At 40.0% G+C, this 19,593-nt stretch overlaps 1 protein-coding gene across 1 annotated transcript in view; it reads left to right on the forward strand.

Annotated features, from left to right (window-relative positions):
* LOC127199018 (serine/Arginine-related protein 53-like) overlaps positions 1–487 on the forward strand; it is a 162,908-nt gene extending 162,421 nt beyond the window's left edge. Inside the window, exon 7 of the mRNA XM_051156909.1 lies at positions 202–487. Within this exon, the coding sequence (XP_051012866.1) occupies positions 202–294 (93 nt within the window). The 3' untranslated portion in view covers positions 295–487. The remainder of the gene's footprint in view (positions 1–201) is intronic.
* The last annotated feature ends 19,106 nt before the right edge of the window (positions 488–19,593 follow it).

The following is a 19,593-nucleotide window of genomic DNA, read 5'->3' on the forward strand; positions in this document are numbered from 1 at the left end:
ACACTCAGGTTATTTCTTTACTTCAAGGCTCCTGGGCACTCTTACCTCACTGTGGGTGGGAGTTAAGCAGTGAAGTGGGCATCAGGGTTGGACAGCATACATGGATGCTTTGGGAGTGATCTGTCAGAATGACTGTGTTATATCACATCAGCTCCAAGCTACTGATGCATGCTAACATTTTCCTTCTTTCCTTTACTATAGTTGTTTATTGAAAAAGCTGAAGCTGAAGAAAAGTGGTTCAAGAGATTAATTGCTCTCCGGCAAGAAAGACTGATGGGCAGTCCTGTGGCCTAAGCTGTAGACTTACGGTTGGATTGAAACTAACTTTGAAAATTTAGGTTTTCAAATACAAATATTTACTTTCACTCTTAAAAATACTTTAGCCAATTACATAAAAAAGGAAATCTCATTTCTTCCCTCATAGTCAACTCAATATCTGTTAACTCAAATCAAACATTATGAATAGTGAATTTGTTATAAAAGGTATGAGAACATGAACATATTATACTGTTAATAAAGCTAATCATAAAAATATCAATGTTGAAATAAATGAATACTCGGTAGTGTTTCTCATTCCGTTTTTCAAGGCCATGTTTTTTACCCAATATTTAATAATTTACATATATATGAGATTTTTATCTCCTGTGTAGTATGAAACCCTTCTTGAATCCTTCAGCTCACCTTTCTAAAACTTTTTAGGTATCATAAAAGATACCCTAAGAGAGCAAAGCAGTAGCCACGTTAGATTGAAGGTAGCGTGTTCACTAAACCGTCTTGTGCTAAGTGTGGTTTCAGTCCTCTAATTGTAGTCCTGTGGAAGTTTAGGCTGGAGGCTGTACTGCACAGCACAGCATGTGCTGGGACAACTTGGAGTATAGGGTGAAGCTTTGTCTGAAAATTTTTATTAAATAAGTGCATAGTTTTTGCTTAGAGATCAAGTTGTATTAAATGCCCTTTTGAAACCCATAACTAGGCTCCGGTCCTTTCCTTTAGAAGCCACACGCCCAGTGTGTTAGTCATCACTTTATTGCTGTGACAAAAGCCTGGCGTGTCTCACAGTTTGAGCAGTTTAGTTCCATGGTCAGCTGGTTCTACAGCTTTTAGGCCAGTGGCAGATAGAAACACCACAGAGGCCACAGCTCAGGAGAGCCACTCACTGATGGCTGTCAGAAAACAAAGAAAAAGGAAGGAGCGAAGGCCAAGGTGTACCCTATAGAGACACACTGCAGCCATCGCCTTCAGCCTGTCCTCTACCTCCTGGTAGCCCGATCAGCTCTGAGCTCATGGCTTAGTCCATTGATGAAGTAACCATCGTCATGATGCAGAAACCTTAAACTTTGATCCTTTGGGGGGACTTCACATCCAACCTCAGTAACCAGGCTAGACCTGGGCCACTGACCCAGTGCCCACAATGGAAGCGGTGTTTCTGAGAAGTGAGAGCTCTCACAGCACTCCTGCGTAGGCAGCACCCGTTCCCGCCAGTGGGAGCCACATTGCTGTAAGAGCAGAGCCACGGGCATCTCTGCAGTTCACACTAAACATGCCAGAGAGAAGGACTCGGCCTTGCTGTACAAAACGGGATTTCAACCCTGGCACAGATACTTCTTTTTCCCATTTTGCTCTGCTTTCTTGCACACGGGCTCTCTGAAGACTGGAGCTTAGGGCATAGCCAAAGGGAGTCCCTGGCATGTGACACATAGGCATTTCAATTCCATCTCTTTTACACTTTAGAGCTACAGAAATTCTCACCTCCATTAAGAGTGAAGAGTATGAAGGGTTTACACTCAGTTGCAAGGGCTATGAAGGACATTTGCTTTAAAATGCTTGTTTTCATATATACATTTTCTGATCTTAGCAAAGGCTCTTTTCCTGGGCTCTACGAGTAAATATACCCAGTTAGTTGTTCATGTAGATGCACAGCTACACAGCAGGGATTTCAGGAGGGATCAATTTTCTCAAATATTTGGCTTTTTAAGTCTTTGAATAATTTGTAAACTGTTCTCACCCTGTTAGGAAGCATATGTCTAGGAAAGGCTATAGCTGCTGATTGCCCATAGAAAGTCTCCATACTTTTCAGTGGGCACGAGGTTCACCATCTATAAAGCAGTGAAGATACTACAATGTACTTTATAGTATACCTTCCACCCAAGTTTCTCAATGACAGGTACACTGAATACAGAGGCTTGAATTATATTGAATTTACATTTTAAAGATAAATATTTTGTGGGAATTTTTTTTTTTTTAAATCAAGCTCTGTTTTGGTTTGGTTTGGTTTGCTTTGGTTTGCTTTGGTTTGTTTGTTTAAGTGAGCAAGTAAATGTGGTCCTAAAGAACTCAGTGGCTACTTCCTCCCTTCATTTTGGTATGTCATTAATTTTGTTTCCTTGTGTTTTGTAAAAACCACAATATGACCATAGAAGCCAAATCAGATTTAATGAGGAGACTTCATAGAACATTATCAAAACAATTGCCATGCTGAAGCTTGATGACGCACTGTCTTTAATATCCCAACATAATAAGCCTGTAAAGCAAAACAGTCTTTTTCATGTTACTTGATTAATGATAGTAATTTGGCTTATATGTGACCTTAAGTGCTTTAAACAGATTTCTTGCAAACGATAGGTACTGATGCAAGGTAGATTTTTATTTCTGACACTAGGTGCACTGTTAGAAAAAAAATAGGGGCTGGAGAGATGGCTCAGAGGTTAAGAGCACTGACTGCTGCTCCAAAGGTCCTGAGTTCAATTCCCAGCAACCACATGCTGGCTCACAACCATCTATAATGAGATCCGGTGCCCTCTTCTGGCCTGTGAGTATATGTGTAGGCAGAACATTGTATACATAATAAATGAATAAATCTTTAAAAAAAAAAAGAAAGAAAGAAAAAAGAAAAAAATAGAGTAAGAACATCATTTCCAGCGCTAACTAGTTATGCAGAGGCCCAAGTGACAAGGGACAGGGTACTTTGGGTCATTTGTCTACTTGGCTTGCACATCGCAGGACGTAAGTTGAGGATATTAATAAATTACTTTCTTACTTTGATTTTGGTGATGGTATTAAAAAATGTTCACAGAAAAGTACATTACTTAGCCCAAGTGAATGTTCTGACGTGGGGGACATTTTAATGAACCACAGAATAAGCAGCTGCATAGGTAATGGTTAGAAAAGCTATGCTCCAGCTTGTGTTAGAGTCTTTGTATTGCAGCTGCTCTTGGCAGTAGCCGGCCCCCCTCCTTTGTGTTCAGCCAACCTTCCCTGATCTGCTTCGTTGACAATACCACAAAGAGCCCCACCTATCCGGCCACTAGTGACCTGCCATATGCTTACTTGTGGAATCAAGAACTTCATGGTCATGTTTACAACCTTACTTGTGGATGTTATTTTGAGTGCATAGTTTATGCTTGGCACATTATAGGGACCTTGGGCCATGCACAAGGTTGAGTCAGTGATGGTCCTACCCTCAAGACACTTAGATGCAAATCCCAGACATGTAAATAATGTAAGAGATTAGTGCACACTGGCAGGAAAGAAGGCTGTTTTATGTAAAGAAAGAGGGAAATTAGTCTTTATTTAAAAAAAAAAAAAAAAAAGCTCAGGAAGACGGTAGAAGAGACTACAATTGAACTACAATGAGACAGCTAAGAAAGCTGGGGCCCCCTGGCCTCACTATTCATCCCTTCTGATAGCTACTCTGGAAGACTGTAGCTTTCCCAATTCGTTTACCTATGGTTGGGTCTTTCCCAAAGGTTCTGGTTCTGACATCAGTCAAAAATCTTTCAGTAAAGTGGCCAGACAATTGTTAAATACCGTCATAACAAAACTTACTGTTGGAATTCCCTGATGGAAAATGTTTTCTCTTCATAAGAAAATACCTGAGGTTTTACAAGAAATCCAGAATAAAGATAGAGATAAAGAACATTGTGAATTTTGGTATTATCTTAACTCTTGTCATGAAGATGTACTACTCTATTCTTTTTGGTCTTTCAAGGCAGGGTTTCTCTGTGTAGCCTTGGAGGTCCTGGATTCGCTTTGTAGACCAGGCTGGCCTCAAATTCACCGAGATCCGCCTGCCTTTGCCTCCCCGAGTGGTGGGATTAAAGGTGTGAGCCACCATGGACAGCTGAAGATGTACTTTTAATACTGAAGCCCCAAGTGTTGGTAGGTTTTATTTTTAAATCAAATAAGAAGTTCAGACATAATACATTTGAAGACTACTTTTGCTTTCATTTTACCCCAGAATTTCGCCCAATGTTTGACAAAGGGATCACAACTATTTTTTTTTTAATTATGAAAGAATTTTCCCATTTCAAATAGCCAATTTTTTAGCTGTATGGTTATCTAAATTGCTCAATTAGGGATATGGTATTTATGTTAGTTTCTTATTGCTGCGATAAAAATCCCTGAGTAAAGTGTCTTATAGGGTGATGGGTTTAATTTTGCTCATGGTTTTGAAGGTTTCAGTGCATCATGACAAGAGAACATGGCAGAGCAGCTTGCATAATACTTAGCAGGAGCACAGAGTGCAAGCCTGCGCTAGCAAGGCATTCTCTTTCCTCCTTTTGAGACCAGTGGTTCTCAACCTTCCTAATGCTACAACCCTTTAACACAGTTCCTCGTGTTGTTGTGACCCTGAACCATAAAGTTATTTTGTTGCTACTTCATAGCTGTAATTTTGCTAGTTATGAATCATAATGTAAAGATTTTTGGAGGTAGAGGTTTGTCAAGGGGGTCATGACCCACAGGTAGAGAAATGCTGTGTTTAGTCCATCCAGGTTGCTTAGCCTGTGGGATGATGACAGTCCCATTCAGAGAAGGTCTCCCTTCGGTTAATCCTTTCTGGATATATGCTCAGAGACACATCCAGGGGTTTAATTTACTAATCTAGACACTTCTCCATCCACTTAAGCTGACAATTAGATTAACCATCATGATATTACTCAGTGATAGGGTGCAGTGTGTGGGTTAAGCCTTGGCACCAAAAATAAACAAAGTAAGTGCAATAAAATAAATATTTCAAACTCTTTGGAACAAGTATAAAAATAAATTAATTTTATAGCCTATTTAGTCTGTTTTCTCTTATTTACATCTCTAGTGCTTCTAACTCTATGGAAGCTTGGCTCCCACGAAGTGCAAGACACGCGGTACCTTCTCTCTGGGGTAGCATCCACTGGCAAGACACGCGGTACCTTCTCTTCTGGGGTAGCATCCACTGGCAGCAGCTCTGGACTTCAAGCAAGGATCTCATTAAACTCTACTTTCCACTGCAATCTTTGTATTGAATTGTTTAAAAGCATAAGTGTTTTCTAAATATCAGCACAATGAAATGAGTAGTTATATTAAAGGCTGGTGAGTGGTTTTGTTTGTTACTTTGATTTTGCTTTGTTTTGTGTTTTTAACAAATTCCATGGATAAATCAAATGATGTGTGTATAATCATTCAAGATTTACCTCTGCCCTCTTATGATTTCCCCTCCTTCCAAAGAGATAGATCAATTTTCAAAAAATAAACCTCACCGATGGAGTAAGACAACGCTTTAAACTCCATAAATGTACCACTTTATTTTTAGGTCTTTGGGAGGAATTGCAAAATGATACTGCTACAGTCTGAGAGTGGTGAACTGAGCTGACCCTCTCTTCTTAGCGCCCTGTACATGGTACTCGGACATACTCACAGTATGAAAACCCTGCCTTCAGAAACTTCAACAATGAGCTGCCAAGGCCTCGTGTCCTTAATTAATCCACGTCTGCAGCTATCTCCATGTTCCAAAAAGAAATTACAAAGTTAAAGTGGGTTTTTTTTAAAGCATAGGCATTTTCCAAATATGGCAATGAATTGGATACTTGTGTTAAAGGCAGATGGAGCTTTGTTGGTGTGTTGTTGTTTTGTGTTTTCTTGTTTGGATTTGTTATGTTTTCTTAACAAATTCTGTGGACAGATCATTTATTTATACTTTTTATAGCTCAAGTAATTCTCCTTATTGGAGAAGATAAGTCTTAAAATTGTTCACTTTGCAAAAGTTAGATATAATGGTTTTCACCCAGTTCACACACCAGGGCCACACTGGAGTGCTGCTAGCTGGAGCCATGCCGGAGATCTCACCCAGGTACCATTGATGCCGGAAAGCCAGCGGGCTGACCAGCTAAGCTACCACCCAGGCCCAGATCCAGGGCTTTGAGTTGGCCCATCCCAACATCTACATCATCTGTGAACTGTTGGGATGTGTGAAATGGCAGGTGCTGCTGACCCAAACCTGCAGGATGTCCATGACACTGGACAACAACAAGGTAACAAGGAGCAGTCCCAGTGAGCTTCCAGTGTTGATGTTATAGCCAAAGCCAGAGGCCTCCTACCAGACCAGTGACTCATTGCAATAAAGATTTGTAAGTGAAGATGTGTAGACAGAGGAGTGTATTGTGGGACACCCTATGACATGTTGCAGCTTTCACAATGAGATGTTTTTCTGTACTTTGTTTTGTTTATCTTTTGTTTTCTTTTTTTGTTGGGGAGAGGGGTGCCTCAAAGATAGAGGGCAGATACCAGGGTACTGAGAGATGAGCAGAAAGGACTGGCATGCATGGGGCACAGGGAGATGAATGGGACTGGGGCACATGATATATATTTAAAATAAATTATATAGTGGAAGTATTCCATGTATCAATAAATCTGCACATTTCTTAGCTTTGTATAATGGAAATAGTTTTTTAAAGATAATGTAAAATGGAAGTTACATATGAGATTATTATTTTCATAAAGAACAGAAAGTCGGAAAAAACATAATGTTTTCTTTCAAAGTGTGATATGTGATATGTTTAAATGACCGGTGTCTACTCTCATGAGGTTAAAAAAAAAGTCATCTAAGTCATAGTGCTGTAAATATGTTTTGCCACTGTCCATAAAAATGTGTTTTATAAACACACTATACAGATAGCAATGTGAGCCCTGTGCCAGTAGCTTTCTACCAAGAACACTTTGACCCTTCATGGACACCTGGCCTCTTTGCCTGTACCTGTCTTTCTAACATGCTGTGGCCCACTCGCAGCAGAGGCACCTCTGCAGAGACTTCCAGCATACTTTTACACTTGGCAATGAGGATGTGACAAGTGACTGGCAAACATGTTACTATTCACCACAGCCTTCAACTTGAAGTTCCAGTTTTAAGTATTTTTACATTAAAATAACTGTGATATAATTCCCAGGAAACATTGTTGAACTGATTTCTGATGTCCTTGGGAGGATATTTAACACCGACCTATGAGATCTTTGAAGAGGAGTAATATAAAAAGATGCTCTTCTTATTTGGAAATGTATTTCAGAATTACCACAATCTGTGACAGAAATCTTGGTCCCTTTTTGTATTAACAAAACCAGCATAGATCAGTGGGAGTGAAATAGTAGATTTCAGTTTTAAAATGAACCTTGTAAATTAAATGATTGCCCATTAGACTCTATGCAAGTTCTTCAAGGCTTTCAATGTTTATCAATATATTTCAAATAAATTATATAGTGAAAGTATTTCAGGTATCAATAAATCAGCTCATTTCTTAGCTTTGTATAATGGAAAGAGTTTTTTAAGATAATGTAAAATGGAAGTTACATATGAGATTATTATTATTTTCTTAACTCAGCTCCATGGGTTGGTCTGAAGGACCACCTACAGTCAAGCCTTCAGCCTGAGTTTGATCCCCTGACTGAACGTGGTGAAAGGAGATAACTGACTTGCACAAGTTGTGCATTGACCTCACCTTGTGGAAAACAGGCAGAGAAGAGAGTGAGGTCTGGGAACAAAGTCTACCTCCAAGGGAGCATTGGTTAGTGGCCTACTGCCTCTAACCAAGTTCCGTATCTCTGTTTCTATCACCTCCCCAAAATGCCATCAGATTATGAAGCCACTTGTGAGTTAAACCAATGGATTTAGGTTAGAGCCATCGTGATCCGATCACTTCCTAAACAGCCAGCTTTTGAGAGTTACATTGGGCACCGCACCTCCAACACGAGACAGGGCAATGTTTACTATCTAAACCACAGCGGGAAGACAGTATCTCAGCTCAGTCAGAGCAGAAGTGTTCCTCATAATTGTGAAGTGATCTCAAAAGGCCAAGTTCTCTCAAGAAGCCACATTTATATTGAAGAGCCTACAAACTGACTAAAGCACTGTGATTATGGAGAGATGGAATATTGCAGATCAAGAGTCAAAATTATCTTGTGCTATCATCAGTACTTTCAATAACTATTTACCTCTGTTTCTAACCTAACAACCTCATTACTACAAAGTAAAATTTTTAGAATGTATTATGAAGCTTAGCAGAAAGCTAGCTTCAACCAATCTTTTAGCTAAGAATACTATATGGTAACTTCTGGAATCCATCCAGAGGTTTCCCCTTGGCTCTAGCTGGCCTTCCTGATGTCCCCACAAAGGCATTCGGTAAAGACACTGTGATGTTTTGAATGATAATGGCCCAATAGGCTCATATGTTTGAATGTGTGGTCCCCAGATAGTGGAACTAACTGTTTGGAATTATTAGGAGGTATGGCCTTTTAGAGGAAATTGTGTCACTAGGGGTAGGCTTTAAGGTGTCAAAAGCCCACATCAGGCCCAGTGTTTCTCTTTCTCTGCCTGCTCCAGCACCACACCTGTCGGCTTTCCACCAGGATGAGCATGGACTCAACTACCCTCAGGAACCGTGAGTCCGAAATTAAATACTATCTTTTATAAGACTTTCCATGATCATGGAATCTCTTCACAGCAATAGAACACCAAGACAGCCCCCGATTTCTTTCTTTGGTTCTGTGACTGTAAAAGTTCATGTGACCTCCTTCTTTCATGATAAGGAACATTATTCAGGGAAACCTGAATCTCTGTCACTGGAAATTGCCATTTATATTTGGCCCATCATAATATATTTTCTCTCAAGCAAAAGCTGTGTTTTACATCAACAAATCATAAAATTGTATTTTAAAAAAACTTGCTATACAATGCATCTACCCATTCAAATGTCTGTTAATGTGGAAAAAAGCTTCATGGAAGGTTGCTGAATGGCACCATCCTTCTCTGAGCCTTCCAGACGCTAGACAAGCTCCTCCCAGTGCAGTTACAGTAAGTACAACAGCAGTGGCCATATACGCAAACATTTCACATGCCATGTGAGTGACATTTAAATCCTGAGAATCGCTAACCACCTGTGCTCCTCAGCATCTTACCCCCAGCCCAGTCCCAGCCAGTTAGAGTAGTTCATTGAAGCTGAAAATATAAAGTCTGCCTTGAAGGTTTCAATTGACTGTTGTGAAAGTATGCATCCATGGGAGGAAGGCCTAGGGGAAAAGAGGCACATCATCAATTTAACTCTGGTTTCTGTCCAGCTTGACAACGTAAGTGATTTAGTATCTTAGCTAAACATTCTCTCTTTTCAAAGGAAAACCAAAAGGAACTTCTCACTCATCACACACTCAACACATAGAAAGTGCTCAATTAAATTCTAATTCTACGTTTTCTAAACAAACTGCTGCCTAATTTCTGTCTCCACTAGCAGGGCATCTGTGTCAACAGACATTTTAAATGACTTACTATTGAATTACCCAGATGCATGATCTCATGCAAATGAAAAAAAAAAATCCAGTGGGTTTTTATTGCTGTCAGTTTCTTTTAGCCTCCACTTGGTCCTCAAGTGACAGAAGGGAAATAGGAGACAGTCTTGTTCTCTGCATCCTGAGGAGAAAATTTTCTCTGGCCAACTTACTGAGGTACCCAGCTCTAGAAATCAGGAGCACAACAGAGTATCTACTAGCTATATGCCTGAAAAACAAATGTATTAGCAGGAAATAACCGGACAAAATGTGGATTTAACAAGAGAGAAAGATAGCAGCCCTGATGGAGATTGGTCTGATACTATATATTTTGATGCTAATTACTGGCTCCTTAGATCTAGTTGCTGCACTGAACCTTGTCTCCCTCACTTGCTGAATAAAAGGCCTAGCCTAGGCAAGGCAGAAGGAAGCAGCAGCAGGAAGATTGGCAGGCTTGGAGCAGAGAGAATCTTGGGAAGAAGAAGCAGACAATACCATACCAGAGGAGGGAGAGGGAAGAGAGGATTGCCATGGAGTCAAAAGAAGTCATATGGGTCAAGAGGAGGAACTCTTTAAGTCCCACATGAAAGAGATGGCTCAGATGAATAACTTTAGCAAGTATTTTGGAATTGTGGATGGGAAACAGATCAAATAAAAACTATTAGAAGTAGATGGTGTGGGATGGGGGCTGGGATATAAATGAAGATAGCTTAGGAGGTAATAGTTGTCTTGTCCTGGGTGAAAATAGGCTATTATAAAATATATCAGGTGTCTATGTCTTTATTGATTGTAAAAGTGGGTTAGATAATACTTCTAATTATTATAAGCCTAATAATAAACATTTAGGCCATACCATTAAACTAACAGAAACACTGCTCCAACACCAGCAATCCACAAGTAGCAATTTATAGTACTCCTTGTTACTCTCTGTGGTGGCTTTGGAACATGCCTGCAAATTTGTCATGACTCTGAATGCTTATCTGTCTCCATGACTTACAACCAGCAGATTATATGGGAGATGACATAGCATAATGTCCCCATCTAGTTCAGGAAGGTATGTGCATATGCCTAACCCTCCTGAAACGCTCGTGCTTGAGACACAGAAGATGAACAACTACTGGGCCCACCATAATATGACAAAGCCAGGCTCCTATGGAATCCACTTGTTGGTGTTACCTGTGTAATAGTCTCAAGTGAGTTTCTAAGTTTAAACCTGCATCAAACATCAGACATTCAAGTACAGACTCCTCCAGTCACATAGTCTTCCCACTAAGGCCTCAACACAAGCACCATTAATTGTCTGTCTAGGTTCTATACCCACAGAATTTATGAGGCTAATAATGAAATTGTTTTCTAGCACAGTGTTTGGGCTTTATAATGCAATAATAAAACACAAACTCTACTGAGTCACTGAAAATCTGGTTAAATCATGTGCTGATGAATAGTGCTGTTTATTTGAAGGTTGGTGTAGTAGCTTGAATGACAGTGCCCTCCCTCCATAGGTTCATAGATTTTAATATTTGGTAACCAAAGAGTGGCACTTTTTTAAAAAGGTTAGGAGGTATGGCCTTGTTGGAGGAAGTATGTCACTGTGAGTGGGCTTTAAGGTTTCAAGGGCCCAAGCCAGGCCCAGTGTCTCTCTCTTCCTGCTGCTGCAGATCCAGATTAGAACTCTCAGCTCCTTCTCCAGCACCAAGTCTGCCAGCACGGCGCCATGCTTCCCGCCATGATGATAATGGGCTAAACCTCTGAAACTGTAAGCCAGCCCCAATCAGTGTTTTCTTTTATAACAGCTGTGGCCATGGTGTCTCTTCACAGCAGTAGAGCATTGACTAAGAGAGTCAGCTTTATGCTGGGCAGCTGCTACTGTTAGTGGACAAGCTGCTTGGCCTGGTGTTCTGAACTTGAACTGTAGAGTTCAGATTCGCGGTTGCAAGCTCTCCTGGTTCATGATCTCGTAAAAGTCAATTGAGATTTTCCATCATGTCAAGTTCTTATGTGAATGGAGATTCATATGTGTAAAATATTTAACATAATGCTCAAGGGAAAAAACAGAGCCAATAAAAGTAGGAATAATACAATTCTCCGAGTTTATGTTCGCAGTCATTTTGCTTTTTAAGGCAATTTTTTTTTTCTCATGAGCAATTTTCTTATTTTAGAGAGCAGACTCACCATAGAATCTGTGGGCAGTAGCTTGTAAATGTGCTTGGACTAAATGATAAATACTGTTAGAAAATGAGAGGACCGTGTTACAACAAACAATGGGTTATTTAGTGTCTTTAGCTGAAAATCAGCATGTTCTACAAAGCTGACTGTCATGAGTACGGCTCTACGAGCCGTAGCCATCAAGATGACTGTGAATTAAGAGGGAAAATTAATCCCCAAAGGAAATCACTGTAGATCTCATTATTTCAGGAATAACCCACCTTAGGACTTTAATTAAAAATAATATTTATTCAAAATAAATGAGTGCTGGCAGGTTTCTGCAGAAGCCATAATCTTGGTTATGCTAAATCTTCTTATATTAGTGCCGACATCATTAATCTCATTTGAGATGCCCTCCAGTCTGACAGCCCATACAGCACTGGGGCAATTTCTTGCAGAAGCCTTTTTATCTTCACTGAAGAGTTATAATTCATGCAGATACCTAATGTAAAAAAGGCCTGGGCAATTAGAGGCATCACTCTGAGATCTTCACTGGCACTTTATCATGTCAGCCAGTATCCCTTAATGAGTTTGTTCTCAGACAGAGGCCAATATCTCAACACTGCCATCAAATTAACAGCGGCTACCTTATTGCTTTATTTATGGACACCTACCAGTCTTTATTCTAGAAAGGCATCAGGTGTTTCAGCAAGAGTCACAGGATAAATCTAGATAAAAACACAAAATGTGTTAAGTCAGAAGAAAAAAAATAGGTGAAAGGGGAGAACGAAAGCAGAAAAGGCAGGAAGTTAGAGGCAGGCAAATAGACAAACCGTGCACTCGAAAGTTTGGTTAAGACTCACCTTCAAATTTGCCAGTTAATTGTTGGCAATAGGCTTCAAGACCAGGATGATGATTAACTCTGATAGCTATGTTCTGGCCTATTATGTCCACTTTTGTATACACTACTAATAGATACATGAACAACCAGGGCACAGCAATGTGCCTGGCCTAACACGGGAGCCCTGAGCCTCAGTCTCCAGCATTGCTATGCATCGTAAATAAAGGAGGAAGAATTTCTAAAGTGTGTAGGGAGAGAAACAGCTCATTGCTCACATAGCAGATATAAGGCGTCGAGTCAAGCCCCTGTGTCCCAAAAAGAAAAGAATTGGTGTGTGTGTGTGTGTGTGTGTGTGTGTGTGTGTGTGTGTGTGTGTGTGTGTGTGTGTGTGGTGTGGTGTGGTGGTCTACTACTCTTGATTATTGTGTGTGGTAGCTCCATGACAGCAAACACTAAGAGGGTAAAATCTTAGAAATAGACAGTTTTATTTGCAAATTGTTTTGTGTGGATATATGGACCTTTATTTTGACATCAATAGAATTATTTTACCAAACTATACTAAGAGACAATCTGGAAAAAAACTGTAATGTGCCAGGTGGTGCTGAAGCATGCCTTTAATGCCAGCACTCAGGAGACAGAGGCGGGTAGATCTCTGTGAGTTTGAGGCCAGCCTTGTCTACAAAGTAAGTAGCCAGGACTACACAGAAAAACTCTATCTGGAAAAGCAACAAAAACAAAAACAAAACAAGCAAACAAACAAACAAAAATGCAAGAATTTTGTGCCAGAAGCCAATATAACTTCAATCCAATTTAAAATTTACTAGAATGAATTTTACAAGGGATAGAGCACATTGAACCCGACAAACTTGAAGTAGGCTTTTATGATCCAGGAGAAAATTAATTTGTAATCTAAATGTCCGACAGAAATGAAATTACTGCCTTGTGACCCTGACATTTTAAAATCTGGACCTCAGTGATGTGGACTGGTGTCCACTGGCAAGGGCCTCATGCCAGAGGCCAGGGCACGTCTTCACTTTTCCCGACACATGATTTGCCATCAGTCTAGTTTAGAGTTACATGGAGAAGCCAGTGTGTGGATACTACTGGGCTCATGTGTCTCTTTCATGCCATGAAAACACATACTCTCAGTAACTGGATCACAGGCTCTCAGCCTGCAGCCAAATTCAGCCCACGGGCTTGTTTTCTGTGGCCTGCTCAGAGGTACTTTGTTTCTAATTAGTTATTAACTTTAAAAAACTAAGGGAATTAATGTAAACTCTGTGTTATCATTGGGCATGAATTTCTGCAAGGGCATCTGAGCACTGGACAGTAGTAGCGCTCCTTCAGCTGGAAGTCAGCCCCCTGCAGCAAGCGAAAGGCCTACCCATCTGGTCTCCATAGCTACACAGCATGATGACAGGAGTGGAGGTTCTCAGCAGGCTGTGTGACCTTGAACAAGTGGTTTCACTACTCTGACCCTTAGCTTGCTCTTATGCAAAAGGCATAGTAATAGTGTTTATGTCTTTTGATCTTTTGAGCATTAAAGTTGCGGCAGCACACAGCACAGCAGAAACTCAGTAAAGTTGTTATTTTGATTACTAATCCCATTGTCAGCTTCCGTAGTCCACGTCCCTTGTTTTTATGATTTGATTAGCTCCAGTTGGTGTCTGTGTTTCATCCTGCCCCCAACTGACAGTGAGGGAGACAGATCAATCGGTTTGTTCTTTGGTTGGGTGGTTGGTTTTGTTCTTGTTTTGTTACTGTTTCTTTTTGTTTTGCTGGTTGGGTTTGGTGGTGGTGGTGGTGGTGGTGGTGATGGTGGTGGTTAGGAAAAGGAGCCAGAAGAACTCATCGATTAAAACCTCAGATTCTGCAGTGTGACAGCCAACCTTCCAGCCAACTCTACCACTGCCTTGCAATATTGCTGTAGGAAAACTTCATATCTCTCTACAACAGCCCCTTTCCCACTATGAACTACTACTGATGGGTTCTGTGAATCATTGTGCTTTGACTCTAGGAGGTTCCACTTCTTATTAAGTAACCTAGACTCGTAAGGACAAACAGCATGGGTTCTTTCATATACAGATCCTAGATTTTAACATTTATACATATATATGTGTCTGTAGGTGATATATTAGAAAGGAAACTATGAAAGGTAGGATACACACACACACACACACCAAGTACATACCATACATAGATAGCACTGAGACCTGCATAGCCTTGCAGAGCCTGCAAGCAGATAATCTCACCAATGTGACTCATAAAGGCATCAAAAACTCATCACAAAGGAATGAGGACACCTATTCTTCAGGATTTTTTCAACAGAGTACCTTGGTTATCTTGCCAGTGGGGCCCTAGCTATAGTTTGAATTCTCTCCAACTCTCACCAAGGACTTAACAATAACTTTCAAAATAGTCCTTTAGATAGTCTCATTAAACCACTCCTGAGAACAGATGTACAATTTTCTGAAGAAATTTTTTCTACTTTTCCATTGTTTTAAGTTCCATAATCATAATCCACTCCCCATCCCTCGGTTTTTTGAGACAGAGTTTCTCTGTATAGAGATTACAGGTGTGCACCAATGCACCTGGCCATGTTTTCTTTCTTTCTTTTTTGTTTTTGTTTTTGTTTTTTTGTTTTTTTTTTTTGTTTTTTTTTTTTTTTCAGGACTGGGTTTCTCTGTGTAGCCTTGGCTGTCCAGGACTAACTTTGTAGACCAGGCTGGCCTCAAACTCACAGCAATCCACCTGCCTCTGCCTCCTGAGTGCTGGAATTAAAGGTGTGCGCCACCACACCCAGCTCATGTTTTCTTCTTATTATCTATAGCAATAGTAAAACACAGACCTCACCTCAAGGGGAATAAGAGGTAGCCATCACAAACGACCAAGGTGACATAGATTCAGTTTGCTGTGACTAAGACATCCTACTATGAAAGCTATCAAAGGAGGTTTTATTAAATACAGAATCATTAAAATCACAAATCAAGGCATTTACCTAATACCATAAGTAAGCAGGCATTAGTGAAGCCTGGAAAACTCTGCCTGGGCTTTCAGACGCTGTCAGATGGCTTTTTTGGCTACTGGATTGATGGAAACTAGTAGTCTGCTAAGAACACATTTTAAAATGTTGATAATCAAAAGGAAAGAGGGCTGGGCAACGGTTGGCTTTAATAGGGTGTTAAAGGGACTAAGAGGAGCCCAGGATAACATGTCTTTGGGTCTACAACATCTTCCACAGTCACAAAGTTTAATCAACTATTTGGTCTTGTAGAATCTTGAACATGGATATGGTTTTTCTCCTTTTTTTTTTTTTTTTTTTTTTTTTTCTGGAAACTTAAGTTTACATCTCTAAACACAAAACATTAGAATATCCCAAAATCGCCGGGCGTGGTGGCGCACGCCTTTAATCCCAGCACTCGGGAGGCAGAGGCAGGCGGATCGCTGTGAGTTCGAGGCCAGCCTGGTCTACAAAGTGAGTCCAGGATGGCCAAGGTTACACAGAGAAACCCTGTCTCGAAAAACCAAAAAAAAAAAAAAAAAGAATATCCCAAAATCAGGAGGAAAATACTTCACTTTATGAATTACCTTGAGAAAAGGGCTTTCAGAATCTCAAGGACAATAAAAACTTAAGAATAGCAGACTGTTGATTTTAAAAATATACAAATATAGTCATATTAGCCTTATTTTTTAAAAACCAAATAAAGAAACAATCCAAAACTCCATCAAGGATAGATGGGTAACTTCATACATAGTGAGAAGGCATAAACTGCTGGTACATGCGCAACAGGGGTGCCTTCAAGGAAGGAGCCAGTCTGAGAATATGACTTCCCTGTGGCAGTGGCCAGGAAATAGCATGAGGAAATGTTTTCATACCTAAAACTTGGTGGTGCTCACACGTGCCAGCTACTCTATGGTCTGTGTTTCCCTCAGTGTTGTCACATGACAACTGTGTATCATCCTTGGAGCACATCTGTCCTAGTTGTCATTCTGTTTCTGTGGTAAATACCACGGCCAAAGCAATCTGTGGAGAATAGGGCTGGTCCCCGGGGAAGTCAGGGAAGTAACTCAAGGCAGGAACCCGGAAGCAGACTGAAGCATACATAAATCATGGAGGAGTGCTGCTTGCTGGCTTGCTCACTCTGGCTTGCTGTTTACTTGCTCTCTTACATAGCTCAGGCTCAGAAACCTAGGGGTGGTGTAGCCCACATCTATCACCAGCCAAAACAGTTCCCCCGAGACGTGGTCACAGGCCAACCTGACTGAAGCAGTTCTTCAATTGGGGGGTCCCTTTTCCCAAGGGCCTCTGGGTTGTACCAAGTTGACAGTAAAACTCAGCAGGACAGTCTATGCACTGTTAAAAGGGTCCATGAGACTAGGGCACTGAAATTCACAGTAATGAAGATGCTTACATCGTCTAAAACTTGGGAGTCTGGAGAACCTTAATAAAGCAAAATTCCAGCATTCAAAACCCCATTGATTTCTTCTTTCTTAGCCACTTGAGATAAGGCTTTATAAATAGATTGAACATTTTAAGATGCTGTAACAGTGTTTATAGCACTTCTGACACATGAGCTAATGCATTGCTGTGTCCATCCAATAGGCCAGAGAATTGTGTATCCGAAATGGTCCTTCTTAAATAACTGGTGAGTTAATGGGTGAAAAACCATGAATTTCACTGACATTTTGAACTCTTAGTGGTATCAGTAGAATTATGGCTTGTATTTCATGCCTCTTTTTCTTTTTCTTTCTTTCTTTCTTTTTTTTTTTTTTTCCTGGAAGTCTTTTTATGACTTGGTCGGTGTTCTTCCAAAGGAAACATAATCATCAGTGTGGCTAGAGAGTGCATGCGTGGATATGTAAGTTGCCACACAAATATAATCATATGTGAGCCTGTTAAACTTTACAGGGAGGCGAAGTGCGATGGTAGAGGCGATGTAAGCTTTGGAGCAAGACAGATCTCAGTTGACAGTGAGCCGGCAGTTCTCTGGCATCAGTGTTTTCATGTACAGTAAAGGACCAGCATCTTAGTACACGTGGCATGCGAAGACTTAACTGAGAAAATGTATTTGCAAACATTTAGGGCAATGTTTGGAACATAAAAAGAAATAAGTGAGAAGCATTGTCCTAATAAATAAAGCATTATTTTACTCTCTGAAGGTGAGCTTCAAATCATAGGGAGAGAACTATACGCTATAGGTATCAGGCACCTTTGTACTGGCATGGAAAGTTCAAAAGATATATTTCTTTATATATATTTCTATCATTATATATTTAAATATTTATTTATATTTTAAATATTTAATATTTAAATATGTGTTTAAATATTTGATATTTATATATTTCTTTATATATAAAATATTCCTATAATATTTTGTTTTAAATAAAGACTATGCGGTATCCCCTACTTACAATTGCACACACGCTCCATTCCCTCTTCTTAATTTTTCAGTTAGCACTGACCACCATTTAATTTCTAACCTGCCCTCACACAACATAAATTACAGGAGGGCTTCACAGATAAATTATTATAATTGTATTTACAGCCAATTCTAAGGCCTTCTCCTCTCAGCTCGCTCTATGTATCCATTGTTTCCTCAGTGGGCTGCTCAGCCTCTCCTGACCCCCTCCCACCCTTCTTTTGTTTCCATTTAAAATTGATGTCACAGGCTTTTAAGTTCCAATTTGTTTTCTTCAACTACCTTTTAAAAAGACATTATACATGGTGTCTAAACTGCTTTCTTATGCTCTGTGACCCCCCTACTAGCCTGCCCATAGACTAAACGTTTCATGTTTGTTTTAACAGTATGGTTCTGGGAAAACTTCCATGCAACAAGATGGAACTTTTTCTCACATTTTCCTTATTTTTGACTCAATGCAAAAGTGTTTTAATATTATTGTTTGTCATACTACTGACTGTATTCTTTTTTGTTTGTTTGTTTGTTTTGCATGATCTCTTTAACATTTGCTTTGTGCCAAACAGAAACTAATTCCTGGTGTTGTACAGAAAGTTTTGCCGTGGAATTAGTTTACACTTTCCCTGATCCATACATGCTCTCTGACCTTTGTGCTGAGGTCAGAGGAAAATTAAAATAGCCTATTTATTTCCTGGAAGGGCAGTGTCATTTTAGATTGTGAAGTCGGCTCTGCCTCAAGCCAATAGTCTCAGTGAAGCAGGACTGCCAAAGAAACCTGGTGAAATGGGGGAAGGGTAAAGGTTCAAAGGATTAAATTTCCAGCTCCAAAAATAACCTTGAGTACTCCTGCCATTTCCAAATCAGGTACTGCACACTTCTTTCCAGTGGCAGCATGCCACGTCTCTCCCATAGGGCCCCGAGGAGCCATGGACACCCACATCCACACACCCCTCCCCCAGGGAACAAGTGAGTTGAGGGCGTGTGTGCAAAATGTTTTTTTTCTCCCTTCCTTGTCATTACCCTCCTTCTTTGTCTTTTTCTTCTTTCTTCTCTGTCTACAGTTCTTGGAAAGACCTACATAGTATTGTACAAACCTCCATAATTGAACAACTTTCACGTTGCTCCCTTCCCCAATCGTACCACATCCCAGTCTCACGAGTACTTTTTCTTGAAGATCACTTAAAATGTTTGGACTTATCATTAAGGTATCACACTGCTTTAAGATGAAAACCCAAATAGAAGGCATCTTTATACTATAATGGAAACAATAGAAATAGAACTTTAGATAGATATGGCTGCTTGTTTCAGATCTTGTGCCCAAATTCTGCTTGTTAGGGATGTTGGGAAGGGATTAAAGGTTCATTGACTTTCACAGGAGACCTGATTCTTGAAATGGCTATGGAAAGGACCAAAAAGCAATTTCTTTTGTTTTTCTTATTTATATTTTTTCGTTTGTTTGATCCTATGTCTACATGTTATTTATGTATTGTGAGTCTCTGCTCTGAGTTTTAGAATCACGGAAACATGGTGTTTTGTTTATGAAATCTGATAGGCTTCATCTTGTTTCCTTCGAGAAGTGAATACACTACTCGATATTGTACTTAAAACTTTTTTTTTCATTATTTGACT

Source organism: Acomys russatus, chromosome 15 (assembly GCF_903995435.1).
Source record: "Acomys russatus chromosome 15, mAcoRus1.1, whole genome shotgun sequence".
Lineage (NCBI taxonomy): Eukaryota > Metazoa > Chordata > Mammalia > Rodentia > Muridae > Acomys > Acomys russatus.